This window comes from Sebastes fasciatus, chromosome 16 (assembly GCF_043250625.1).
Source record: "Sebastes fasciatus isolate fSebFas1 chromosome 16, fSebFas1.pri, whole genome shotgun sequence".
Lineage (NCBI taxonomy): Eukaryota > Metazoa > Chordata > Actinopteri > Perciformes > Sebastidae > Sebastes > Sebastes fasciatus.
The window spans coordinates 14,388,249-14,415,945 of NC_133810.1; the positions used below are offsets into that span (position 1 = coordinate 14,388,249).

The following is a 27,697-nucleotide window of genomic DNA, read 5'->3' on the forward strand; positions in this document are numbered from 1 at the left end:
TGGATTGTATTGTGTTTTTACTCATCTTATTCTTTTATTTCATCTCATATTCTGCACCTTGTGTGGTAGTACTACCTAATCACATCCTTTAAGCTTCGTAATGAATAGTAGTATCTAAAACACAACATGTTTATTGACACACGCGTAAGGAAGTGTTAACAACAGATAGTTTATCTGCTTTACACAACTTTACAGTCCATCAGTCAATGAGGTTAAAAAATCAGTGATAACCTGCTTATACGTTGTAGAGTCTCTATCAGGTACCTGTTGGACTTTGCTGTTTGGTCATCATCGTGTTTGTGTGAAATCCGCTACCTGTCAACTTCACGTGTTCCTGCTGGAAAGAGAAGTTGACATTCAAATGTTCAATCAATAACATCTGTGGACTCTGAAAGAACAATGGCCTTTATTCTCTTGTCATAATTACTTTTTCTTGTCCTGTCATGCGAATCTAGTTCTCACTTTGTTCCCGTCATAGTGTACAACATCAGCTGCACACTGATAAACTTCACATTGTGATCCTCCAGTGCAGTGATAAAAGTGGTTCATCCCTTGTTTTATTTCATCTTCTTTCTTTATATTTAATTATTTGAATGTATGTTAAAGTTCATTAAAGGTACCCTGTGCAGTTTTTGACCACTAGCGCTATGGAGCAAGCAACGTTATACGTGTATTCAGCTAACTAGTTTGTTAGCACTGATATGCCAACACGTTCTCATCCCAACTCGTCACTTGCTGAGGCTTTGTCAGACCCCTCTGCGTCACTTTTCGGTGTCATTAAACACATGCTTAATGTTGTGAATTAAACAAAAACATTTACTTAGGTTTAGGCAACAAAACCACTTAGTTAGGTTTACAAAAAAACAACATGGTTGGGCTTAATATTACTACGTTAGTACAGTGAAAATGTGACTTTACGTTGTGAATACGGGACACAAACAAACAGCTGATTGTAACGTGTCTTCTGGATGTTTGTTGGACCCGTCCAACTCCTCTCCCACCCGCTCTGTGTGTCTCTTTCGCTCTTTAAACTATGTCACCACAGCACTTTGTCTTAGTGTTTACTGTTGCTGTGGATGGGTTTACGTTGCAGGCCATGGCTCCTGGAAGTGCTGTTGTCGAGAACCGCTCATCACCCGCTGACTCCAGGGGAGTGAAGAAGAGTTTGGTTGTCATGTTAGTATATCCAGCATCCAGTAGCAAAAGTTAACTGGCGACTGACGTTCAGAGGTAGAGCAGGTCACCCACCAATCAGAAGGCTCCTCCAGTCACATGTCGAAGTGAGCAAGATACTACACCACAAATTCCTCCCAAAGGCTGTGCCATCAGTGTGTGAATGAGTATTTAGATTACATCCTGATGGGCAGGTTGGCACCTTGCATGGCAGCCTCTGCCATCAGTGTATGAATGTGTGTGTGAGTGGTTGAATACTGACATGTAGTGTAAAGTGCTTTGAGTGGTCAGAAGATGGGAAAGGCGCTATAAATGCAAGTCCATTTACCATTTACCAACTGCAGTCAATGAGCCGCGGCCTGTAAAGGCCCACTGCGGACAACATGCTTGACTCAGTCCGCAGAGTCGTGTCTAGAAGGGAACCTGCGAGTTGGAGAAACTCTCACAAGATGTTTAAGGTTAGGCATGGATCTTGAATAGTTAAGGTTAGGATAGGTCGTCGGTCAGCGAGTCTCGCAAGAGTTTTTGCAAGTTTTTGCAGATCTCAGATCAGATTTCGCAATATGCGGGTTACCTTCTAGATACCACCACCCGCAGAGCCCTGAAGCCTAATTGTGAAATCCCAGTTTCTCAGAACTGTTTCAGCACAACATGCATACAATGATTTGTGGCTTTGCTGTGTTTTAGTTCTCCAGTGATTATACTGTGGATAGAGGAATTTGTATCTCTGTCTTCTCTATAATGTATTTCTGCCTGTGTGATTGTTTTGTGATGAGTCAAGAGAGAGAGGTTCTTTATCTGTGACTCTGAGGAACTGAAAACCTCATATTCACCAGTTGTCTCTGTGATAAGGAACAACTACACCACTCAAAGACAAGAATACTGCAAGGACAGTTAGGGTATTGTGTTAACAAACAGGTGAGTGTAACACTTTGGCAGATTTTTCTGTTGAATTGGTCAAATTCCTCTCTCTGGTTCACCTTGATCATGGTCCTTTGAGATTACAGAGTTATGGTGAGATGTGTGTGAGTGACTGATTTGTAAAACCTGGTGGCAGAGAGCTGTTCAGTGAGTGTCAGGTGCGTTTCAAGGCTGATAAAGTACCTTTGGTTCTATTTTTTTACAGATAAGGCTGTAAAATGTTTTGAGTCTGTGGTTTATAACACTCATGTGAGCCTCCGACATTTCCTGACTCTGCATTAACAAGGATAATATTGATATTGATTTGTCAGTTCAACATCTGTTTTTCTCCCTACCCAACAGAGACGCAACAAAATAAAATTGATTATTCATAATATTTATTTACTTATTTATTTATTATTAATTGTTATTTAATTTAATTTAATTTGATTTAGAACTAATATGCAAAAACACATACATTGACAATACACTGGTACATTAGTAGTTCACCAAGGTGCTTGTCAGTTTGTCAATTGTTGGAAAAGGGTGTTTGTTTTCTTCCTTTTCGGTCTCTCTTTCATCTTAACCGCTAATTTTTCCTTTTTTTCCAGCTGATTCAAGTCTTTGTCCATAATATGGCCAACAGGCATATTCTTTGACAATTGTATGGCAGCCTAACGTAGCCAACAGTATACCTGCCACACCTATAAGCATTATTATCTCTGGCTAAACTGAAGGATGAATTTAACTCGGTTGTAACGCTGGCTAAAGAAAGAAACCCAACTCCCAAAGCCCAACCCAACTTTCAGCTTTTTAAACTATTTGATTTGGACTGTTTGTTTTGGTAGCGTGTGCTTTGTGATGTGCGCTCCTGTATTTTACTAGCACTCTAAAACAAAAGGGTTAAACCGTCTTTCCTGAGCAAAGAGGAAGAAAAGACCCTCCTCCTCATCATTTTGAGTTTGACTTTTATTGAAATCTTTAACACATTTGAAATTCAAGCACTACTACAAAAACATTTAAAGCAATTTAATTTGTGAATCCGTTTTTTAAACAATTTAAAAATGTGAAATATTTAATTTATACACACAAACACATCCTGCTGATGTGGAAACAAACATCCTATAACACGCACACACACACACCCACGCACACGCACACACGAATCTACAGAGGTCCTTTGGCTCTTTGTTTGACATACAGAGGGCCATGCAGGTTGTTGCTTATGATAGATATAAAATATACAAAAATAAGATAAAAAAAAGAAACAATAGAAATCTATTTGAAACACAGACACAGTTGAGTATGTGATGTTAAAATACATTACAAATACATTTTATTACAGAAATATATATAAACTCACACATATGGACACATATAAAGTCTTTGTGTGGCAACTGAAACAGTCTCTTCTATGACCTCAAACAGTAAAACTGTTTGAGGAAACTGTTTGAGGAAGAAGATAAAGTTGTTACCTGGGGCCGTATCATGGATCCATCTTTAGTTTCAGTCTCAGCAGAAACTCTCCTAAGCAAATATTACATGCAAAACACACACACACACACACACACACACACACACACACACACACACACACACACACACACACACACACACACACACACACACACACACACACACACTGAACAATCACACAGGCAAATCCATGTAAAATGAGAGCTGGCTTTTCCTTGTCATTGTCAGTGACACACAGTATTTTAACTGAAAGTTTCAGTGAAACACGACACCAGCAGGCCAACGGCTAATGATAGAGCGACACACACAAGAAGCAGATGTTTTCAGATTCACATAATGCCACAGAAGTTTGAGTATAAATACAACATGTCAGAGGAACGCAGTTTGACCTTTCAAAAGAATAAAGTTATGTTTTACTGTAAAACAGGCTCCCATGTTCATATACTGAAAATGGGAGCCACTTTAACAAGGCACACCTGCTGGATTATAGCAGAGCAAAGGTATTAAAAGTTATAAAAATGAACAGTTCAACCAAACTGAACACACATGCACACATCTTCATCTCGGAGTCTTTTCATGGCGGTTCGCCCTGTGGTTTCAGACGGCAAAATACACACACTGACACACAAAAACACTCATGTGCAACAAACATTTCATCCTACTTTCCAAATCTTCCGTTCAAACATAGTCTTTCCTGTCGTACCCTGCGCCTGCACTGGCGCTGCGCGGGGCGGAGTAGGCCATCCGGGGCGGCTTGTACTGCTTCTCTTTTGGCGGGCAGCTGCTGCACAGCATGGCGCCACCGATCAGGAGCAGGGCGGCCGCTCCCCAGCCGATGTAGAGCGCTGCCCCGAGCTCCCTCCTCTGTGCGTCGGTCAGGAGGGGGTTGTAGAAATCCCGGATGATGACGCTTGCTGTCCAGGAGACGGGGATGAGGACCAAAAGGCCGCCGAGGACAAAAAAGATTCCAGCGATGATCATCACTTTGGCCTTGGACGCCTCGTCTTCGATGCAGTTGGTGCACTTGGCGCCGACGATGGAGATCATGACCCCCAGCACCCCAAGTATGATGGCGATGATCATCATGGCTCTGGAGGCCTGCAGCTCTTGAGGCAAGGCCAGCAACGAATCGTAGATCTTGCACTGCATCTGGCCGGTGCTCTGGGTGACACAGTTCATCCACAAACCCTGCCAGATGCTCTGAGAAGTGATGATGTTGGCTCCGATGAACGCCGTCACCTTCCACATAGGCAGGGCGCACGTCACTATTGCAATGATGAAACCAATGACTCCAAGGGCGATGCCCACGATCTCCATGCCCATCGACATGCTGGCTCTTCGTCTGATGACTCTGAAATAGCGAGTCCACGGATTTGCCAACAAACCTTTAAAGATCCTCCTTCTGTGTTGTTCAGGCTTCCTTGTGAACACCTGTGAGAGGGTGTGATGTAGCTGTGAGATGCTGCCACGGAAACAAGAGATCCTTTATACCTCAGGGGAGCAAGGAGGAGTCCCCCGGTGATGACGTCAACAGGAGGTTGTCTTCACACACAAAAAGACCATCTCCACCTGTGCACATATAGTGGAGGAGGGGAGCTGGAGGCAGGGCGAGTGAGGAGGGATGTGATGGCGGGAGGGTGTGTCTGGTTGGTGGGGGTTGGTGACCTTTAAGATGGTTGTCTCTTTAGTAAAAGGGAAGGAGAAGTTCTGTTTAAAATAGTCAAAAAGTATAGCTCCTTAAACATACTGATTTACATACACGCAATGGTTAACCAACAGAGAAGTAGCTTCAGCCTCTGGCTACATAGACAGCTTGTTGTGAGTAAGCATAGAAACACACACACACACACAATGGTGCAAACACACACAATGGCTATAAGCAGACCGTCCCTCTGATACTGTTGATCTTTCGTTACTTCCTGGTTCCAGCCGTGTGGGTTTCTTAAACAGTCAGGATTCGGTGTTAGGAAAACAATCCCAAAAGCTCTGCTGGGAACCGGAATAACTGCACCCAGAGCAAATATGAGCAGAGAGAAAACATAATAGGCTGATTCTCAGACACCTTTAGCATACAGACAGCGTGATCTTCCCAGTATCGGTTCAACTCTGGCCAAATAATTCCTGGAGACACATGTGGTTGAGTATACAACTGTATAAAAGAAAAGAAAAAATACTGTTGCTCACAGTATTTGAATCCATGTTGAAGACTAGTCAAGTCAAATTATTTTTTAAATCAGAAAATTTGGATTTTTTGTTTCAAGAAAAGTTAAAATAACATTTGTTTTTAAAAGCAAAATGAATGAGATAACTGCAGTTACACTTTGAAAGAGTCACCTTGTAATTTACTGTAAATTGAATTTGAGTTAGAAAGCTGTACTCATTATGACCTTTTGACCTTTTCCTGCAATAATCTATGTAATTAAGTACTAATTGTGGGCGAAAAGCCATCTAAACTAAAGTAAATATTCAGTCATCATTCATTTATATTTGGCAAATTTATTCTGCATAGATTTCCAGTTGCATGCACGCCTGTAGACAAATTTCACATTTTTGCTTGTGCAGAGACTTTATGCACCAATTAACTAGAATTAAAGGATAGGTTCACTATTTTTCTGCCTTGAAACAATAGTCAGGTGCCCAAATATATCATTCTTCCTGTTTATTTACTTTACAATGTAAGTGACAAAATCCACAGTCCTCGCTCTGCCTCATAATAAGCTGCAGATAAACATTTGAATCCAATTTCCTTCATGGAAGGAATATTATTAATAATATTTATATTATTATATGTTGAAGACTAGTCAAGTCAAATAATTTTTTTAAATCAGAAAATTAGAATTTGTCATTTTTGTTCCAAGAAAAGTTAAAATAACATTTGTTTTTAAAAGCAAAATGAATCCAAACCTAACCTACAGGCGCTGATTTCAGCACAGATTTGTTGTTCACAGTGCCACATTATCAGGGAAAAATAGGGTGTTAGTTATTTTACTGTTAACAAACAATGAAATGATAATTAATAATATTTTATCAATTAGTAATGCCATAGTTTGTTATTTTAACAGTTTGTTGTTGCACACATTATAACATTTTATATACTATATCAAGTATTTATTAATGGTTACAAAATTATTTGTAAACCTTAAAGAAATAATTTCTAAAACATCTCTAAACATTACATTGACATTTGTAACACTTTGTTAATGGTTAATAATTGGTTTGTAATCCATCTATAATTTTTTTTTTGAAAGATAGTTAATACTTTGTTAATGGTTAATCACTGGTTTCTGGTCCATCTATCTACGTAATGTTTATCGATGTTTTACAAACAATTTCTTAAAGGTTTACAAATCATTTAATAATCATTAAAAAATATGTTATAATGTGTGCAACACTAAACTGTTATAGTCTGCTAATGTAGTCAGAATGTAATGTTATCATCTCTTATCAGCTATGATACAATATATCAACTAATTATTTAATTTTACACAAACTAATGATAAAATAGTATAAATTATCACATTACCAATAATTAGTAAACATGATCAATTATCATTTCATTGTTAACAGTAAAATAACTATAACTATAATAATAATAATAATAATAATAATAATAATAATAATAATAATAATAGTAACAATAATACTATATTCAAAGCTTTAAACTTTCTTGTTTGCTGCTGCCTTTTATTAAAACAAATAATTATTTTATACTGCACTATAACTTTTATTCTTGTGTGTTATATTCTATTTTAGCTTCTATTCTAGCTTTTATTTTTAGCTTGTTTTTATTTTATATCAATTATTATTGATACTACTATATTAAATAATAACTAAAAAGGTTTACTTAACTATCAATTTACCATTTATAAATGATGGTTATGAGTTTTTTTTTGAGGATTCAGATTAATGATATAATATAAAATCAACTAATAAATGATCATGTATTATTATAGGTGAAGATAAGACATTATTGATCCCTAAGGGGAATTCACAAATCGTTGATAAAGTAGTTAAAATTAGCCCCGCTTTTACCAGCTGCAACATTAAGGTGATCTACATATTATTTAATCAATAATTATAATCCAATAATATAATATACATTATTTTGAAAAAGGTCATTCTGCATAATGAGTACCTTTACATTTAGTATTTTAAGCAGCACTTTGAATACAGGACTTTTTTAGTATTTCTACACTGCGGTATTGCTATTTAAAAAAAATACTTCTTCCACCACTGGGTGTTACTATTTGATGGGAGTCCCGTATATTCACAGGGGAGTTTAAATAACTTAAAAGGTTTGTTCACTGTTGTTCAGAGGAGCAGAAATAGGTAATCCGTAGTAATGTCCCCGGTGCAGAATGAACCGGCTGCTCTGCTGCACCTGAGCACACCTGTGACAACACAGAGGATAGTTTGACTATTCAAAACAGCACAGAGTTTGTACCTGTGGCTCAAGTCTTCCCTTCACATCAGAATGTAAAAGAAAATCATCTGTCACACTCAACTCTGTCGTCCGTGGGGAAGGTGTCACTTCTCAACTCTCTAAAACAACATCAACGCCTTTTTTCATGCTGTTGTTTTTAAATAATAAAGGTTAAAAAACCCAAGAAGGAAAAACAAATACAGTTAATTAACAAAATTGGTGTTCATTTCCACTTTTATTTCTACAATATATGGAGTAAAAACCTTATCATAGCCTTTTCTCTCATGGTAAATATCTTAATATCTTAATCATTAAGTTGAACCAGGATAAATTAGGCCCACATAATATTTCACAGTGAAAATCTCTATTACTTTGTTATTTAAGGTATTTTCAATCATTTCAGTAGATCTAAAAACAAAACATCCATTATTGGCAAACACGTACATGTATGTTATTACAACAAAAATCATGTTAAATAAAAGCATCAACCTTTGTAGACGATGTATAAACACAGCCACATTATCCGCTGTAAAATGTGATAGAGATAGATAATCACTCACATATCACCCAATCCAAATATTCATTTTACATAACTTCTTTTTACAGTCCCCTCCGCCATGTTGACCTTGCTTTGGAGCCCAAAGTGAGCTCCATTTTACTCAACCGTGTAATATTTCACATCTGTGACTATGTCTGTATTTTGTAATAATAGCAAGAAATGCAAAAAAAAAAAAAATAGGGCTGTCAATCGATTAAAATATTTTATCATGATTGATTGCATGATTGTCCATAGTTAATCGGGATTAATCGCAAATTAATTGCACATGTTTTATCTGTTCAAAATGTACATTAAAGGAAGATTTGTCAAGTATTTAATTCACTTGTCAACATGGGAGTGGACAAATATGCTTGCTTTATGCAAATATATGTATATATATTTTTTTGGAAATCAATTAACAACACAAAACAATGACAAATATTGTCCAGAAACCCTCACAGGTACTGCATCTAGCATAAAAAATATGCTCAAATCATAACATGGCAAACTGCAGCCCAACATATAACAACAGCTGTCAGTGTGTCAGTGTGCTGACTTAACTAGGAATTGCCCCAAACTGCATGTGATGCCGTTTCTGTTTGGAAATGGCCATGCCAGTTTTTCCTCGCCAAAATTTAGCACAAGTTTGGAGCGTTATTTAGCCTCCTTCTACCAATAGATTCCTTTGGTTTTCTAGTTTCATATGATGCCAGTATCTTCACTCTATCTTTAAAACTGAGCCCGATACAACCTAAAAATCATAAATTGCATTAATGCGTTAAAGAAATTAGTGGCGTTAAAACAAATTTGTGTTAATGCATTATCGCGTTAACTTTGACAGCCCTGAAAAAACATTTAAAACAGTCACAACAGTGTCTCTCTTTGCTTTACAGTAGCTGACAGTATGATACGTCATATGTACACACTGATCAGTTCAACGAGGAGCATTCACAATGTAAATGTTATAAGCACAAATAATAAATATATATATATTGGACAAAGTCTCCTCTTTGAACTGACCACATAGACCATATTTGGTCACATCTTCTTAAACTTGCTTTAGACCAGTGGTTATTGTAAACAGTACCATCAAACATCTGCGTAGAGCTTCCAAATCTATTTTTCAAAAGTATCAAAACACTTCCTTCATATTTACACTTATTTATTTAAACTGGTTTGGCTCTTTAACCATTTACTAGTGAACAATTGGTTCCAGTTAAACCAATGTAATTATTATTTAGCTACATTTCTGTACACATTTTCCGACACAGTCACAGTTCCCTCACACGTAGTCCCTCCTGTTGTAGGAGCTTTGAGCGATTGACCTCGGTGCGGCGGAGTATGCTATACGGCTCTGAGGAGGCATGCTGTACCTCAATGGTTTCTCTTCCTGTGGAGGGCAACTGCAGCAGAGGATGGACCCTCCAATCACCAGCAGGGCCGCGGCGGCCCAGCCCAGATACAGCGCCGCCCCGATCTCCATCTTCTGACCAGAGGGGACGAGTGGACTGTAGAACTCGACCACGATGGTGTGTGCTGACCAGGAAACAGGCACCAGCTGGGTCAAAGCCGCCGTGATGAACGCGCCGCCCGAGGCGGCCATCACCCTGGCTTTCACCCCTTCATCATCGATGCAGTTGGTGCACTTTGCTCCCACCATAGCGACGAGGAGAGCCAGCACCCCGATGATGATGGAGACGACGGTGAGCGCCCTGGCGGCCTGCAGGTCCTGCGGTAAAGCCAGCATGGAGTCGTAGACCTTGCACTGCATCTGCCCCGTGCTCTGGAACACGCAGTTCATCCACAGGCCCTCCCAGTACACCTGAGCTGTGACAATGTTAGAGCCAATGAAGGCGGAGACCCTCCACATCGGCAAGGCGCAGCTGATCACACTCAGCAACCAGCCGAGCACGGACAGAATGACGCCGACCAGTTCGAGTGCAAAAGACACCATTGTGCACTCAGACAGCCGTCCCTTCTTTGGCTCCTTTATTTGTCCTTTTGGTTCCTCTTTATTGAATTTTCTCTCGGTTTTCCTTGCTTCCCTTTCCTCCTTTTATTTTTCCAGCAAATATTTAAAGGCCTTCTTGCTTTTGCCCTTCAAGCTCCTCTTCGTCGGCCCTTCTTTCCACCAGGTATGCTTCCTCCTCCTCAAGCTGTAGCTACTGCACCTGCTGCTGAATCCACAAGTGTCGATTTGTCAGTGTGCTTCCTCCGCAAACTCTCTGCCGCGTGTACGTGTCTGCTCAGACGTTCTTTTCCTATGTTCCTCTGCTCTTAAGGAGTGGATGACCCTTATCTGTGTATTGTTTTATTACTAAGCGATCAGGCCCTCCTAACCGATGACATCACTCGTCAAACCAAGCCAATCAGGCGAGTCCTGGGCATTGGCCTCATTTACCACCTGGGTGTGTTGGTGCTCGTTTGTCTGCTTTTTTCAAATGAAAAGTAGTTTTATGGTTTAACCTTTTGCCCATGGTAGCTATGGGTGTGTCTGCTTGGTCACTCATTACCTACTGACAGTCATAAAGCAGCGCTTGTTATGTGGTTGATAGGTGACCACATGAGACCGTAACGCATATACAAACATGGATTTTAATAGGTGTGTGTGTGTGTGTGTGTGTGTGTGTGTGTGTGTGTATGTGTGTTTGCATAGAGTGGGATTGTGTTTGAGAGACTTTGGAGGGGAAAAGAGAACATAATACATAATATAGCACATAATAAATATTGACAGGATTTCTCCATCTCTTTTCTGTTATATATTTTAATTTTTTTTGTTCTGTTGTGATGTGTCATGTTTTTATATGCTTGACTTAAACATGATGTGTTTTTATAGCAGTTTTTACAACGCGTACCATCTCCAAGGAGTCACACAGTCTCTGGGTAATCATACAGTAAAATTTGAGTTAATGACAAACTAGAAATGTCAAGAATATATTTTATAGATATGTGACTATGGCTTCTGTGAACCAGCTCTTTCAGCCAATCTTGTTGTTTTCACGTTTGGGAGCGTTTAAGCCCATTGGTACATACTGAAGACATAAATCTTTAAAGAAGGGTCACAGATATATCGTTTTTTAAAAGAAAAAAAGATTTTGCTAAAACAGCTGGGTTGTTTCTAGCAAACTTTACTCAAATCTGTGTTTAAAGTGTGTTTGTTGGGGACTGTTTTCAGCTATGGATTAATATGCATTTCAAGAGAGACAAGTGAATGAAGTAAAGATTGTTGTTTATGATAATAAAGTCTTGACAGAAAGTCTATGGCGCTTAGACTCTACAGGTAGATTAGTAATCGCTGCCCTGAGTAGCAGCAAGATAAATCCAACACATTCTTGCTCCCAACTTGTCAAATACCACCGATTGGTCAGTGCCCCTCGGTATGGGAGACCGATGCACGTTTCTTACGTACTTAAGTAACGCCACTTCCGGAGTTATTTTAACGCAAGGATTCACATAATAAACATAAAATCAAAACATAAGAAGTGTCATGCAGAAATGGAAATGTGTTTTGGGTCATGGTTGGCATTTTGGGCTCGGAGCAGATTGAACGCAATATTCTCCTGCGAGGCAAACTGTCCAGGTGATCACTACGCTGCCACTATCACACTCTGACACACTTTTATCTGGCATATGTTTACACACTATCACACTTCAATATTAGTCAAACACGTCTACTATGGAATGGCTAAACACAGAAACCATGATAAGAAGATAAAGCCTGATAAAAGGTAATTCATTGACATTATCTCGGTATTCTAGGAAGAAACAAACAATCTGCCAACAATTGAAATCATATCTGACTGTCAATACTATCAAATTCTTTGTTTGCATGCTTAAACAAGAAATATTTTTTGCTGGAGTCGCTGATCAACAGCACTAGTGCGGTTCTTTTTTTTGTTTCTTTTAGCTTTTTTTGGTTTCCACCAGCTCCTGAGGGAAATATCTGTCTCTTTAGCTGCTCCACTGTGTTAACCAGCTAGTTGATAACTGTATCTATCTGCTGTTTGGTGCTGAGCAGGATAGTGAATAGTGGGTTTATCAAGGCTTTTTATTTTGCTGAAAACAGCTGCCTACTGTAACTGTTAGCAATTGATGAAATGTGTCAGACTAAACAAGGAAAATTTGCTGGCTATAAAACCCATACAAGTTGCTAAAAGAGGCTTCAAATGGCCATGCCAAAAGCCATGTTAGTTTGATTGGGATTGTTATTTTTCCCTAACCAGTCAGTAGTGACGTAACGTCCTGCTAACATCATTTTCAGTTCGTATCAGTCATTTTGAAATATACTGACTTAAAGGTGCTATTGATAACATTGATATCATTCAGCCACTAGATGTCGCATTCTCCCTCCCCTGTTCTATTTTACCTCACAACAAGTCATTGCCAGGCACTTACCGTCAATCTCCGCCATTTATCCGGGTTTTTTGTCAACACTAACTGACAACACAGAGATACCGCGTGATACCAACGTTGTTATACTGTTGGCTCACAAGCCTTGTTAGAAGTGGGAACCAAACGTCAGATATGTTCCACAGAGATAAAAAAAACATTAATTTTGAACCCGCCAACATTTTTAAACTGATTAATTTACAATCATAATTTTTTTCAGGAATAGCCATACTTTTATTCGGCACCTTTCTAAAGGCTCTGTGGATGTATTTTTTTTCTTTTTAAATATTCGGCTACGTAAAAATATTATCAATAAGACCTTTAAGAGTTGCAATTTCTGTTAGTCAGTGTACAACAACCGGTGCGGCTGTGTCGACCTCATTCGTGCTTGTCGCTGTTTCCATGGCAATTTTTCTGTCGCCATTATTCTGGCTCTGGCTCAGGAAGATGAAATCCCCGTTCCTAATCTTGCCTACAAAGCTCTAGTTGGTTAGTTTGCTTTTCTAATCATGGAAACAGCTGTCAATGTAACTGAATGAAACAGCTATTTTCTTTATAAATACTGTAACAACTCCATGTATATTTGTGCAGTTATAGCCGTCCAGTGAAACTCCACTATCTGTCACAAGAGTTGATAAATGAGTTTCGGTTAGCAGAGGGATTATCCGTTTCCCTGTTGCTTCCTTGTATGCATGGATAGATTTGTGAGAGTGTGAGCACTTCCTTCTCTCCAGCTGCAGAGAAAACACACACACGATCCATCATCATATCCAACTGGGTGTGTGGAGAGGGTACTTCAGAGGGAAAACTGTATGAATAACACGTTTATCTATTTGGATCACTGCCAAGTGAAAGTCAGTGCATGGGTCAACAATTACTGCCAACACACTGATCATAGTAACCTAAATACAGGAGGAAGACAGCTATAAAAATACTCCTCTGGTACTGATACCGTCTTGATCTAAAGTTAAAGTACAATACACGTAGACACATAATGACGTCTTTTGTTTCAGTGTGTCAAATGTAAACGGGTCACGCTTCAGGAGGATGATTTGTGATTTGGATGTGACCCATTATGTGTCTTTACATCAGTCAAATCATTGGTGGGGGATGAGAGTTAACTGTGAGTAAGCTATGTTACTCAGCATAAATGCAAAAATGTGTTGTTTTTAAAGACGTTTTCACCGTAAAAAGGTTTCAGGGAAAAAAGCCACTACTAACTAAGGCAGGAATTAAAAGACATATGATGTATGTTATAAGCTGTTTGTCTGTTACCGCATTAATAATTCAACCATTTATCAGTCATTTCTGCTGTTCTTAGATGTTTTGTGTATGGAGGACAGAACCTGTCAAAATCAAAAATAAATAAATAAATGAATAAATTACTCTAAATAGACTTAAGTGCCATTCAATTTATATTAAAAAATATTTTATTTGATAATGAATAAATAAATGTAAAAATAAATCTTAAATTAATTGAAAATGAATGCAAAAATAAATAAATATTTTTAAGTTAATAAAAATAAATAAATAAATATAAGGGAACATTAAATAGAGTAGATACATAGGGGAATCAATAAAAGTTAAATAGCAAATCAAAACAGAAATATCAATTTATGTCACATTTGATCAATTAATTATGCCTACATTGTTTTTAATATAATGTTTGCTACATTTAATGGCTTATTAATTTATTTACTGAGTAATTTGTTTATTTTTTTATTTATTTATAGCTCTCCTGCATATAGATGAAAGAATGAAACTTGTGCATTACTAACATAGAAACTGAAACACCTTCTTCTTCCATCATATGAATGATAACAAGCTGTTAAACTGTGTGTCTATCAAGATGAGTTAGTGGCAGTATAATTTAATAGAAACGGTTGGCCTGAGAGGACCTCATAAACATGTTACAACCCAAATTTAAAGAATACAAAACAATTTACTAGTTTTATATTGAGGTAGATTTTCCACACCAGTTTTTTTTTTTTTAGAAAACCCACTATATTATTTTTGAAATATCGCTAAACCAATCACAAGTCATTCATTTCAAACTGCCTGTTTCAAAGAAAGATGGGGGATTTCCACTGGCAGTGTTTATTAGGTCACTGGTCGGTGGCGATACTGCTCTACAAGCGGACTCTCGGTTACTAAGTAATAAGGCCTTTGAAAGAGGTGAGGGAGCCTTGGATTTAATGGCTGCTTTGAGATTTATGGACACATTAAAAACTGCTGTTAGAAGCTCTTTGAACACTGAGTGATGCCACACTTTCACAACCACCAAGACATCCTTCGTTCTCTTGGTGCATTGAAAGCTCCAAACAAAACCCGAGTTGTGTATTTTTTTGCTGCATTATAGGCGTATAAAATGAAATGGACAAGTTCACACTAGGGATGTCACGAGAACAGATAATTCTAAAAAAGTGACGGTACTCTTTTTCTACAGTACCGAAGGTACCGTACGATGCCTGTAACGGTCATTGATGTGACAGTGAGGAACATTTTCCCACCAGTTAATAAACTTGCGACAACACCGGTGTTACCGATTACACCGGACATTTCACAAGAAAAGATGACGGTCAATATGTGCAGAGCGCTGACTCTGATCCTTACTGTCGGGTGGCGGTGTGTCCGGCATCTCCAGTAGCTCTTTTGCTGCGGGGCTCCGCTGCGGGGCACTACCTGGGGCCGCTGCTCCGTGCACACTGGCTGTGACGGCTCCATCTGCCTTGCGGCGATTACCTCATTAACGTTATGGTTCCCTTATAGCATTGAGATTAAATGTGAAATATTGCCAAATAGGTGCGTTTGCTTTTCACTTCGACAACATCCTCTGCTCCTGCTCCTACTCCTGCTACTCTAAGATGACAGACCAGATGCATTCAAGGTCAGTATGTAGTGTCCGTCGTCTGACAATCGATTGATAACATGCCGCTGATACACCAAAATGAACAAAATGAACAAAATGGGTCAATTTATTACTTAAAGGATACATGCCTCTGTTTTTTTTCAATGTTCAAATGTTTTTAATAAAAGAGTACGCGTTGAATTACATGGGATTTATTGTTGTTTTGTTTTGTTTTTACCATTGTATCGAATTTGGTATCGGGAATCATGGAAATTCACTGGTATTGGTATCGACTACTAGATTTCTGGTACCGTGACTTCCCTAGTTCACACCGATCTGCATGACACTAACCTGACAGCATTTTTAAATGCCTCTGCTTCCTCTTAGTCAGAGCTAAAACTCTAAGTGACTCTTTCAGAGAAATTCAGGGCAGATTAAGGCAGGTGTGTTCTCCGCCAAACCCACACAGGAAACATTGAAGCTGCTGCCTCCCTTTGGGCAGAGCTGTGAATAGCACACAGATGAGCCAAGGTTCAGAGTTGAACATTTAAAAGTAGATAAATCCAGACCCGTTGCGCTTACAACACTTGCACTTACACTGACTCCTCTTTGTTGCCCTTCCCCTCAACGCCCACGCCAATTTCACAGAAATATCTCTTTTCCTGTGATCCTCTTTGAACAAAAAACTCCTCATATGTTCACACTTAACAATCAGCCTTCAGTCTGATTCACAGAACACAGTCAGACTGAACACAACAGAGCTTCTCTCAAAACCGACCTCAGCCTTTATTTCACACGACCTCTTCATTTTTCACTTAATTTATTTGTTCCCAATAGATTTTATTTGTTTTGAGAAATGTAATTCTATTAAAGTAAAAGCACATTGTTTGTGTGTCTGATTTCTTGTGGGAGGACGGACCTGCTTTATATCAGAGGTCACATGCCTCGCACGTAGTGTGTTTCCTTATTAAAACAGTTTAATTGCAAGTATGGGACACGGTGTGGGTCAGGTTTTTCACCCTACACCAGTTGACAACAGCACTGAGGGTTGCAGAGGACCTGCTATAAAATAAATACAACTCACTGAAGCACATAAAAGATTCTGCTTTTTACAAGACTGTGTCATTTATCAACAATTTCCATCTCTATCACCCCAACAAATCAACACATCCACAAAGAGTGTCACCGACACGATACGTTCAAGTAGATGTGTACTTGCTGTTATCTTATGTTGAATGTTTTTCCAGTTTTACATCCAGTTTTAGTTAAAGGGCTATACGTTTATCACCTCAAAAAACCTCAACAAACTTCTTTTTTTTTACCTGTTGGAATTATCATGTGCTTTAGAGCAAATCTAAAGATTAGATTGTGTGTGGATTAAAATAATGAAAGACAAAACACAAAGTGAAATGTGACTATAAATCAGGGGTCTATATGTTTTCCTCCTTTTTAATCATTTAAAGGGGACATATCATGAAAAACTCACCTTTTCAGTGCTTGTGCTCATACATTTGAGTATCTGGAGTGCCAACCAACCCACAAACTGTGAAATAAGACAACCTAGTCAGTTTTTTGTGGGCTGCCTAGATCAGAAAACATGTGATTCAACAAGCTATTCAGACTTGGCTTCCTATGTCACACCCAGGCTCATTAGAATATATCGCCCACAGCTTGAGAACTACCTTTGCAAAGGTGTACCATGTTTTTCTCTCGATCCAATCAGAGCAGACTGGACTTTTTTGTTTTGGTCTTGAAGCCCCCTTCCAGTGTATTTGGGCATTTCTATGATATTTCATGTCATTTCCTGACTAAGTTGATTAGCCACACTGTTTGCCAATTTGTTTTTGCCAAATAACTTAATTTTTTGCTCAACGTTACAAAAATAAGTTTGTTGGTAAAATGGGAATATGACATATGACTATAGTAGAAACTGCTAGTCACGTCATCCTCCAAGCTTGTGCAGGCACACTCATGCTCATTGAGTCTGAGCAGCAGCAAAATGATAAATCTGTTTATCTGTCTGTCAGTTTGTCTTTTAAGTTAGGTGTAGTTAGCTAGCCTCACTTTTTTTTTTGTATTTTTTAGTTAGACATATTAACGGAAAGCAGCCGATGCCGTTTTGGAGGTTTGTCGGCCTTTAATCGGTCCGAACGATGTGGAGCACACAACTTTCAGCCCGAGAAAAAACAAGAGAAAAGTCCCGTCAGAGGAATATATGAATCACAACGCAGCCCGGTGCGGTGTCGGTGCTGGAAGCTGAGGCGAGAGCGGCCGGTGTTAACACCTCCAAAACGTTCCGAAACTGCATTTCAAACGGCGGACCTCAGCAACATGTTAATCCGTCCTCCAGTGCGCTGTGGCTGGCGTGCGGCGGTTACGGCTCCTCGGTGCAGCAGCAGCCGAATGGAAGCCAAAAGAATAGAGTGAGTGAGAGAGAGAATTCTTGTCCCATTTGGGGTCTGATAAACAGTAAATTCATCTAAACTAGTTTCATCTTAACTGGGTTGAAAAACAATGCAGTCTGGTTGCCATGGTAATGAATTACGTCTGACTATTAACTATTAACCACACCCCCCCCATTCTCTGTTTGAGAAAGAACGTCAACCAAAAAACAGGAAGTAAAACGGCTTTAAAGAGAGTGTTTCAGACAGAGGGTGAATACAGGTATATTCAGACAGACAGTATGAGGAAAATAATGTTTGTAAACATGCTCTAGAAACCCAAAATACAAGTATGAACCTGGAAATGAGCATGACATGGGAGCTTTAAATATTGAAAACGTCAAAAGTGACGAGACACTTTTATTTTGACATTTAATTGAAACGCATTAAATTGACACAGCTGATTGAGGACATAGCAGCACGTCATCCATATTTTGTGAAGGTGTAATACAGCAGAATCACAGAGCACAAGACCATATTTGGTCCGTCTGAAGTTGTCGTCAGAAAGGTATTGTCATTTAAAGGGACTGAGTCATCTCTCGCTCAGGACATTACTCCGCCCTCCTGCTGCTTCAGGTGAAACTGAAAATAGGGGAGGGGGATTTAAGAGATGAACTAAATAAATGTTCTGTTACTTTAATTTTTCTTTAATAAGATTTTTATATTGTGTTAAAATTGTTTTTATCATGCATGTGGTGCTACATGCAAAGCACATGTTTTCTTTTGTTAGACTTAGTGAGACAGGTTGGTTGGGTGGAGGGTGAACAGGTTATAGGTTTGTGGAGTTTTGGGGGAGTGTACCTGAAGAGCAGCGACTGATGACGACAAACTGTTTTTCCTCCATGGCCCCTCCTCCCTCAGAGAGGAGATCATATCTACCTGCTTTTCTGACTCCTCTCCCATTCAGCAAACACACCTCACTAACAAAGGACCTGCCTCCATCACAGAAGGAGACAAACAACCTACAAGCTTACGTCACTGCCAGAGAGGAATTTCACTCTACCAAGTTTCAAGGCCTTTCAAGTCCAAGAGTTTTATTTGAAGAAGAACATCAGCTCTCCGCGATGGTGTCTACTGGGCTACAAATCCTGGGCGCAGCTCTGGGGATCCTGGGCTGGATTGGCGCCATCATCGTGTGTGCCCTTCCCATGTGGAAGGTCAGTGCTTTCATCGGCAGCAACATTGTGACCGCGCAGACCACATGGGAAGGCATTTGGATGAACTGCGTGCACCAGAGCACGGGCCAGATGCAGTGTAAGGTCTACGACTCCATGCTGGCCCTCAGCTCTGACATCCAGGCCGCCCGCGCCCTGACCATCATCTCCATCGTGGTGGGCGTCCTGGCTATCCTGCTCGCCCTAGCCGGCGGACAGTGCACCAACTGTGTCGAGGATAAGACGTCCAAGACCAAGGTGGCCATTGCAGCTGGAGTTATGTTCATCTTGGCCGGGATCCTCTGCCTCGTCCCCGTCTGCTGGGCGGCCAGCACCATCATCCGAGACTTCTACAACCCGCTGTTGGTCGGCAGCCAGAAGAGAGAGTTGGGCGCTGCACTCTACATCGGTTGGGGGGCGGCCGCCTTGATGCTCATCGGAGGAGGGATGCTCTGCTTTAACTGCCCCCCTAAAGATGAAGATTCCTACACTGCGAGGTACAAAGCTGCCAGATCTGATGCCTCAGCACCAGTCTCCGGGAAAGACTACGTCTGAAACAGATCTAGAAGTCAGTAAAGAGCTTCCACAAAGCCACGTTTACTGGGACAGATGCACTGGTGCTACTGGGTTGTGAGTGTTGATATTTCAGGAAGTTACTTGAGCAACAAGTAATCCTGAGTTTTACTCCTCGTGAGAGTGTTTTAAAGGAAATAAACAGCAGGAAAGGAACCACACCCAAAGAGGAAAATTCAATTTTATATGTTAACACAGTTATTTGAATATGTATGGATGTCATATGTAAGTCTTTTTTGAGAATTTCTATAATCTCATTTGCTGTTTGTGGGTTGTTTTTATAAACCATGTGTGTGAGATTCATGAGTTAAACTGTAAATAAATATTTTGTCTACAAATCAGACATCTCTTGTGCTTTTTCTTTTTCACTTACATTCACACAGCAGCTGTGTCCAACATGATTCATCCAGTGGTTTTAAAATGGAACAAATTCATATATCATTCAAAATCTTACATTAACTTGTATTGTATTCATTGTTTTTTTTTTAACATTAATTGTATTTTTTTACACATTTAGTGACACACAAATGTTAAAACAAGGGTTGATTTTTAAAACAAAACAACGCTCACGGCATAGGAGCAGCATCTATTGTCTGACTTTCTTGTAAATCAGGTTTAGGTGTGGCAGAAAAAAGAGGCAAGGTGGTTGGAAACTGGTCTTTGTTCAAACTGTCAAATTGTGGGCCTACAGGCAAAGGTGTTTGTACTTTGTACAGACTCACAGGACCTATTTTTCATTGGTTAAGAGAGTAAATAGTCATATCCCTTTGCTTTGATCTTGTAAAGTTAACATTTCCCTCCTCTAAGAATCAATCTTGCCCGATCGATTAAAGTCCCTTAATTGAACATGACCCACCCTAGAGTCAGAGATAGTCAGAGCGATCAATTATAATTATGATGTAAATGAAAAAAAGCTTTTCAAACGTTAATTCTCTGTTGTTTCAATGAAGAATGCATTACAGTACTTTTGTTAACTTTTTTTCACATCCACTTCCTGATCTGTTCTAGTTAAATATGCTGACCTAAACTCTGAAGTTTGTGTTTGCTCAAGGCTTGATCTGTGTGAATGGGTCTGTTAGTGTGTGTGAGAGCACAGGTGGGATCTAGAGCCATTGTTCCAGTCTCAAAGTCTTGCTCAAGGTAACAAAGCTTGTATGTGTGGGAACAATGAACAGAGAGAGAACAGGGTTTGTGGATATCAAGTCTCGGCTTTCCCCTTTTGTCTGAGAGCACAGAAACTCCACCCTGAAAGTTGGAACCACAATGGGGAGCAGTTATCTTCTCACAGCGAGACCTCCGAGCATCAGAGCACAGCAAACACTTCCTCAAGCAGGTGTGAGCGTGTATGAGAGCGATTACAGCCCCTGTGCATTCAGAATCGAATCATCTTCGAGGCGTTATCATGGCTTCTCAAGGCATCCAGATCATGGGCGTGCTGCTGGCCTTCATCGGCTGGCTGGGCACCATCATCACCTGCGCTATGCCCATGTGGAGGGTCACCGCTTTCGTCGGGGCAAACATCGTCACCGCCCAGGTGATCTGGGAGGGCCTGTGGATGACCTGCGTTGTCCAGAGCACGGGCCAGATGCAGTGTAAGGTGTACGACTCCATGCTGGCTCTGCCTCAAGACCTGCAGGCCGCAAGGGCCATGGTGATCATCTCTGTGATTGTCGGGGTGTTCGGCGTCCTCATGGCCGTGGTTGGAGGAAAGTGCACCAACTGCATGGAGGAAGAAGTGGCCAAAGCCAAAGCCTGCATTGTGTCCGGAGTGGTCTTCATAATAGCCGCCTTGCTGATCATGATCCCGGTGTCGTGGTCGGCTCACGCAGTGATCAGGGACTTTTATAACCCCATGGTGATTGCGGCTCAGAGGAGGGAGCTCGGGGCTGCTCTTTATATCGGCTGGGGCTCCGCTGGGCTGCTGTTGCTGGGAGGAGGCCTGCTCTGCAACAACTGCCCCCCAAAGGAGAAAAGACACCCCTACATACCGGCCAAGTTCGTCCCGGCAAGAACCGCATCTTCAAACATGAACTATGTGTGAGTGTTTGGGCTGGTAGCATAAAATGTCTGGAGATTTTCATCAACATTTGTTAACGTTCTCATCAAAAAGTTGCACAGAAGGATTTGTTTCTTAAAATTGTTATTGACAAAAGCAAGACATCTGTGTCATTGGAAAAACAAGGAAAAAAAATCTCAGAATTTGAATACTTTCTAAACTCAATAAACATTAAAGGAGTATTAAAGTGACAAAAGAACGCAGTAAGGTACCTTAAGTGGTCTGTTTGCTTGTTTTTTTCCAGATGAAATGTGACCCTATTGAAGGTTGACATCTGCTGTTGATAATCAGTTTTCATATGGAAACGTTTATCTCAGATCTTCTTTTTCACAAATAAATATTCCCCCTTGTGTGAATCGAAGGGCTGAAAACCTGTAACATTTCTCTGAAACAATATTTTTATTCAGAACCTAATACCTACTGTTGTTTTACATTGTTTTATTGTTAAAAGTTGTTTTTATTAGACTGAGACTGAATGGAGTGACGAAAATCCATCTGAATGCAGACATCACTTATTGTATAGACAGCTGCTCAGAGAAGGCGTGAAAGCCAAATAATTTGCATGAATGGAGATTTTTCCAAAACTCATTTTGATATTGGACTTTGGGCCTCATGCAGCAACATTCTCTTAAATTTCTCTTATATTTTCCTCTTAATTTTCTGTAAAGAGAAAAAATAAGAGAAGTCAACTCCAGATGCAGATCTGCTCTTACCCAGCTGTGCTGAATGATGAAAAGAACTAGAATTGAAAAGATGCCACTAAGAAATTGTTGTAAGAAGAACTTAGATTTTATTGATGTAAATTTGGGAAATACTAGAATAGTAGTAGTAATACTACTAGTAGTAGTAGCGAAAGACGTACTGTTAAATAAACGTAAAAAAAGTAAACTTGATTTTCCAGAGTGTTAGTACTGGCGTTACTATTATAGTCTTAATTGGGATCAATGGACCAATAGTATTTCTTTAATAATCCAATAATTATAATTACTCTAAAACTATAATAATATAATAATCTAAATTAGATTTTATGATATTCATGTGTTTTTTGATGTTTCTCAAATTTAAAACATGTGTTTCCTTGCATTTAAACAACTTGTGGACTGGAAAAACAAGATGTGTTTATCTTATCTTGCTAAAAGTGCTCTCGACCACTTGTAAAATGTTCTATTCCGTTCAATTCAGTTTATTTGTATAGCGTCAAATGACAACAGTTATTTCAAGATGCTTTTCATATAGAGCAGGTCTAGACCATACTCCTATAATTTAGAGACCCAAAAAGAGATCCCCCATGAGCGAGCACCCGGTGTGACAGTGGTGAGAAAAAACTCCCCTTTAACTGGTAGAAACCTTGGGCAGAACCAGGCTCTGAGTGGGCGGCCATCTGCCTCATAACTAAGAGAAGGGCAAAAATAAGAAAGCATTGATGAATCCCAGAAATCAATGGGTACTAACAAAATAAAAACAAATTGTGGATATGAGCAAAAATAAGAGGAAATTTGTTTTTATATCTCTTCCTGCATGAAGCCCAGTGTGCGGTTGAAATCAGATGTGACGTTGTTGTTTTTAGTCAACTGTATAATGATATAACGATCACTGATGGGTTTCCTTTCAAATGTCTGAAATAAAGCTCTCTTGTTCATATGGTCCTCTCTCATGTTCAATCTGCACCTGCACAAAACACTAATAAAACTGAAACGGACTTCACTCGTGATTTAGGCATTCAGGAATTCAGGGGAGTAGCCTCCTGGGAATTTACTGTATCTGCTTGAGATGTTTGCCATGGTCTAATCGACAGCCCTTGTATTAAGATGGTAATTTACAGTGTCTGTCTTGAGTAAAATGGACGTCACTGGCAGAGACAACAGTGTGCTGTGTGTATGCTTGGACTCATGTTGCTAAGCAACTGTTTTATATCTCCAAAGAATGGATATTTACACTTTTCCCAGTGAGAGCACATCTGCCAAGTCTTGTCAGGTTGATATATCCTAAACCTCTTTAATGGTTTTCTTTTTGTTTACAGACGGTTTCAATTGAAACCAGTCTGACAAGAAAAACAATACGCCCTGTAATTTTTCACCTTTGTTTCTGAGATCAGGCCAGCGGTGGAAGAAGTATTCAGATCTTGTACTTCAGTAAAACAGTTCATTACAAGTAAAAGTCCTGCATTAAAGTACTTGTAGGGAAAAGAACAGAAGTATTATCAACAAAATGTACAAGTACTTCTTATGCAGAATGACCACTGTCAATGCTATATGTATTATATATTGGATTATGATGTGAATGTGTAAGCAGCATTTTCATGTTTTAACTGATTGTGGTGGAGCTAAATTTAACAATCTTATACTGTCAATTTTCATATAGCCCAATATCACAAACCACAAGGGGCATTACAACCCATACTGTTTTTAGACCCTACTGTTAGGTAGTTTAATCTATAACAATGCAGCATGTTTTGTGTGTAAAATATTAATCTTTAAAGTAAATAGTAACTATAGCAGTCAAATAATAAGTAAAATGTGCAATATTTCTCTCTGAAATGTAACAGAATAATAGCTCACAAGGAAAGTACCACAAAATGTATACTTAAGTAAATGTACTTTATGTTCCACTGGATTGGGCATATAAAAAACAAACATTGTTGACAAAAAAAATCTGTTTATTTGAATGAAAAACTAAATTAAAAACAAATCACATGACAAATACAGTACATGGGTCTTTCTGAAGTGCTTATGTTGCAAAAAAGATGAAAATAAAAACATCAGGAGAGTCTGAAATTGAATTAATACTGAAATTATTACACAAAACAATGTAAAAAGCAATGAATGAAGCTTAAGTCCATGTTGCATTAAACAAAAGGCCACAATGTGTAAGTAAAAAACAACAAAAAAGTTAGTCACAATGCAAATCACAACTTGAACAGGTTTGTGCTGTACGTTAAGTCCGACGCTGCCTCTCATGTAAAGCAGCGACTCAGACAAATTCCTTGCCGGGCGTTGTGGATTTAGGCGCGGAGTACTTCGCTCCATTATAGCGATCTCCTCCTGACGGGCACTGACAGCAGAGAAGAGCGCCACCGATCAGCAGCAGTCCCGATGCTCCCCAGCCCATGTACAAACACGCACCCAGCTCCCTCCTCTGGGCGTCAGGAACCATGGGGTTGTAGAAGTCCTTTATGATGGTGTTAGCAGGAAGAGACACGGTCACCAGACACAGAGCCCCACTCAGGACGAAGAAAACACCTGCGGAGATGGCCACCCTGGCTTTGGCGACCTTGTCCCCAACGCAGGTGGTGCATTTGCCTCCGACCACAGAGAGCAGCAGGCCGAACAGCGAGAACAGGATGGCGATGACCACCATGGCCCGAGCCGCCTGGAGGTCCGGAGGCAGGGCCAGCAGGGAGTCGTACACCTTGCACTGCATCTGGCCGGTGCTCTGCACCACGCAGGTCATCCACAGTCCTTCCCACATGGTCTGAGCCACAACGATGTTGTTCCCAATGAATGCAGACACCTTCCACAGGGGCAGCATGCAGATCAGTATGTTTCCAATCCACCCAAGCACTGCTAGCCCGACGCCCAGGATCTGCAGCCCTAAAGATGCCATTGCTGTTTGGTGGTACTCCTTCTGTTTCTTGCTCTGTCTCAGGTCTTCACTGGGCTGCCAACTAAAAGCTCTCTCACCGCGGGGAAGTTTTATATGACCCACAGATGCCCCCAAGCAGCCCCCTCCTCTGGGTGGGCTTTGGCTTCAGTGCTCAGATGTACACATCCATCATGCTGCCTTTGAGTTCAGAGGTGTTTCTCTCCCACAAAGAGGCCCTCTGGTGCCCCAGCAGAGCTCTAACAAAGAAAAGAGGTTCAAACAGTGGGGTTCAGTCAAAAGCTTGATAACTGTCTGATGTTGTGAAAAGTTGAAACATGAAAAACTAACTTTATAATACTAACTTTGTTTAGAATAGGAATATTCCCAACCAGGGAAGCTTTGCCAGTATGACAAGTAGTTGATTTGATTTAAATATATAACCACATATCTGTGTTTAAGAGGAATTCACACACAAGTAGGATTACAAACTTGGCAACAGGCCGAATGCACATGACACTTAACATTTTAACACCATGTGCTGCAATTGTCACTGGTTTATGAAAACTACCCTTACCATAAAGAAGTTTATTCAAGTGTGCTATCAGTATACTTTTTTAAACTTAATATAAGAGAGTATGCTCTCAGTTTACTTTTTATGTACTTGTCAGAGATATAATTAACAAAATTATACTTAAGTATACTTGGCTCATACTGACAAGTATACAGAAAAGTAGAAGTGTACTTGGCTTCTACTGACAAGTATACAGAAAAGTATATTTGGCTTATGCTTACTTTTTGATAGAGTAGCCTATTTGGGGGTGTGAGAGTTTGTAAACGTATGTTTTGATATTAATTTACTGGAAATCATTTTTGCATTCTTCGTTCACCATAGAGGTATGTGAAAAAAAACTTTTCTTTTTTTTTTAATCTCATCACGAATCAAATAGCAAAAGTATTTTTATGCAATACATAAATCATTGGCTAAGTACTATAAGTTAAAGAAAACTTGCAGTAGAAACTAATAAAATAGTAGTTTATTGAGTATACTTTAAAGTGTACTTTCATAAACTAAAAAGTGGGCTACAAGTATTTAACTAATAAACTAACAGCATACCTATATAGTATAGTTCACTTCATAATATAGTTGCAGTACAAATTACAACTTAGATGTAAACTAGTGTACTCAAAGATTACTATTCTTACACTTAAAGTACAAATATAAGTATGCTTTAATAAACTAAAAATTGGGCCAATTTAGTCCCAAGAAGTATTGAAGTAGTACAGTTAAAAGTATTCTACTAGTACACTGATATTAGTATACTTACTACATAAAGTATCCTCGGGAAATAAACTTGAACTTAATTTTACTTCATAAAATAAACTTGAAGTATACTACTTTTTCGGAACCTTTTTCTCACATAAAATGTTTTCAGAAACATCTTGTAGTGTACTGTTTAGCTGTAAAATGAGAAAGCAAAAAACATTCTGCCTACTGCCGCTTTAAGGCTTAAGACTGCACAGAAGTTAATGCATGCAGCACAAATAGAAACTAATGTCCTGCCAATACCAAATAAACTATGAGTATGTATGAAACAGCAGCTGTGTCGTCATTTATCTGTTTGCTGATGTGTGTGTGTGCATGAGGTCAAAAGGTCAACAAAACTCACTGAGGAGTAAATTAACTATTAAGTTTAAACTACAGAATAATAAAGTGTGTGCTGGAGGGTTACCGGCATGTAAATCAGCTGTGTGGCGGCCATCAAAACGACCTCTCCTGACCATAGACTGTATATGATCCTGACCCACAGACACCTCTGTGGAACTTTCTATGTAGTAGTACAGCTCTCAGATCAGCTGAGGCTCGCTGGCTAATCAGCACAGGTGGAATCACTCAGCTTGATTGCTGTTCCGGTTAAAAGAGCATGAAATAAGGGGATTTGTTTAGCTCTTATAGATGCTTCAAAATGTAAAACAGGAAAATATTTATATGTTGTTGATGCATGCTACATCCATCATATTTCTTCTCATGGTTCACATGAAAGACAATTCACTGAAGTCACATAAAATGCACCTGAGACATTTCTACATGTTTTGAATATGCTTCAATTTCAGTTTTCAAATGTCACAGATCAAGAAAGAAAATA

General features: G+C 39.4%; 3 protein-coding genes across 5 annotated transcripts in view; 1 reads left to right on the forward strand and 2 right to left on the reverse strand.

Moving 5' to 3' along the window:
- The window catches only part of LOC141752304 (claudin-4-like), a 16,781-nt gene extending 11,759 nt beyond the window's left edge, over nucleotides 1–5,022 (reverse strand). Inside the window, exon 1 of the mRNA XM_074610131.1 lies at nucleotides 4,394–5,022. Within this exon, the coding sequence (XP_074466232.1) occupies nucleotides 4,394–4,878 (485 nt within the window). The 5' untranslated portion in view covers nucleotides 4,879–5,022. The remainder of the gene's footprint in view (nucleotides 1–4,393) is intronic.
- A 3,292-nt stretch (nucleotides 5,023–8,314) lies between these two features.
- On the reverse strand, nucleotides 8,315–27,441 carry LOC141753517 (claudin-4-like). 3 transcript variants are annotated; one of them, XM_074612266.1, is made up of 3 exons: nucleotides 27,284–27,441; nucleotides 25,092–25,810; nucleotides 8,315–10,470 (listed from the first exon to the last, which is right to left on the reverse strand). In XM_074612266.1, the coding sequence occupies exons 2-3, from the start codon at nucleotides 25,572–25,574 to the stop codon at nucleotides 9,793–9,795; spliced, it is 1,161 nt and encodes a 386-aa protein (XP_074468367.1). In that variant the 5' UTR covers nucleotides 25,575–25,810; nucleotides 27,284–27,441; the 3' UTR covers nucleotides 8,315–9,792. The 3 variants fall into 3 exon arrangements, with proteins under 3 accessions (XP_074468367.1, XP_074468366.1, XP_074468365.1); XM_074612265.1 differs by lacking the exon at nucleotides 8,315–10,470 and having other exon boundaries at nucleotides 23,811–25,808; nucleotides 27,284–27,437; XM_074612264.1 differs by lacking the exon at nucleotides 8,315–10,470 and having other exon boundaries at nucleotides 23,811–25,810; nucleotides 27,221–27,414.
- Nucleotides 18,966–22,693, forward strand: LOC141753522 (uncharacterized). The gene is made up of 2 exons (XM_074612270.1): nucleotides 18,966–19,751; nucleotides 21,331–22,693. Exons 1-2 carry the CDS (start codon nucleotides 19,007–19,009, stop codon nucleotides 21,954–21,956), a joined length of 1,371 nt encoding a protein of 456 aa, XP_074468371.1. The 5' UTR covers nucleotides 18,966–19,006; the 3' UTR covers nucleotides 21,957–22,693.
- Nucleotides 27,442–27,697: the final 256 nt, after the last annotated feature.

What these genes read in the sequence shown, in the direction of transcription:
- LOC141753522 (XM_074612270.1), top strand. Translation starts at nt 19,007, where the DNA reads ATGACGACAAACTGTTTTTCCTCCATGGCCCCTCCTCCCTCAGAGAGG. An exon ending in GGGCGCTGCACTCTACATCG is followed by an intron (nt 19,752 to 21,330) that starts GTTGGGGGGCGG and finishes TGGCTTCTCAAG; the next exon opens with GCATCCAGATCATGGGCGTG.
- LOC141753517 (XM_074612266.1), bottom strand. Translation starts at nt 25,574, where the DNA reads ATGGCATCTTTAGGGCTGCAGATCCTGGGCGTCGGGCTAGCAGTGCTT. An exon ending in CCCAGAGGAGGGAGCTGGGT is followed by an intron (nt 10,471 to 25,091) that starts GCGTGTTTGTAC and finishes CGGCTGTCTGAG; the next exon opens with TGCACAATGGTGTCTTTTGC.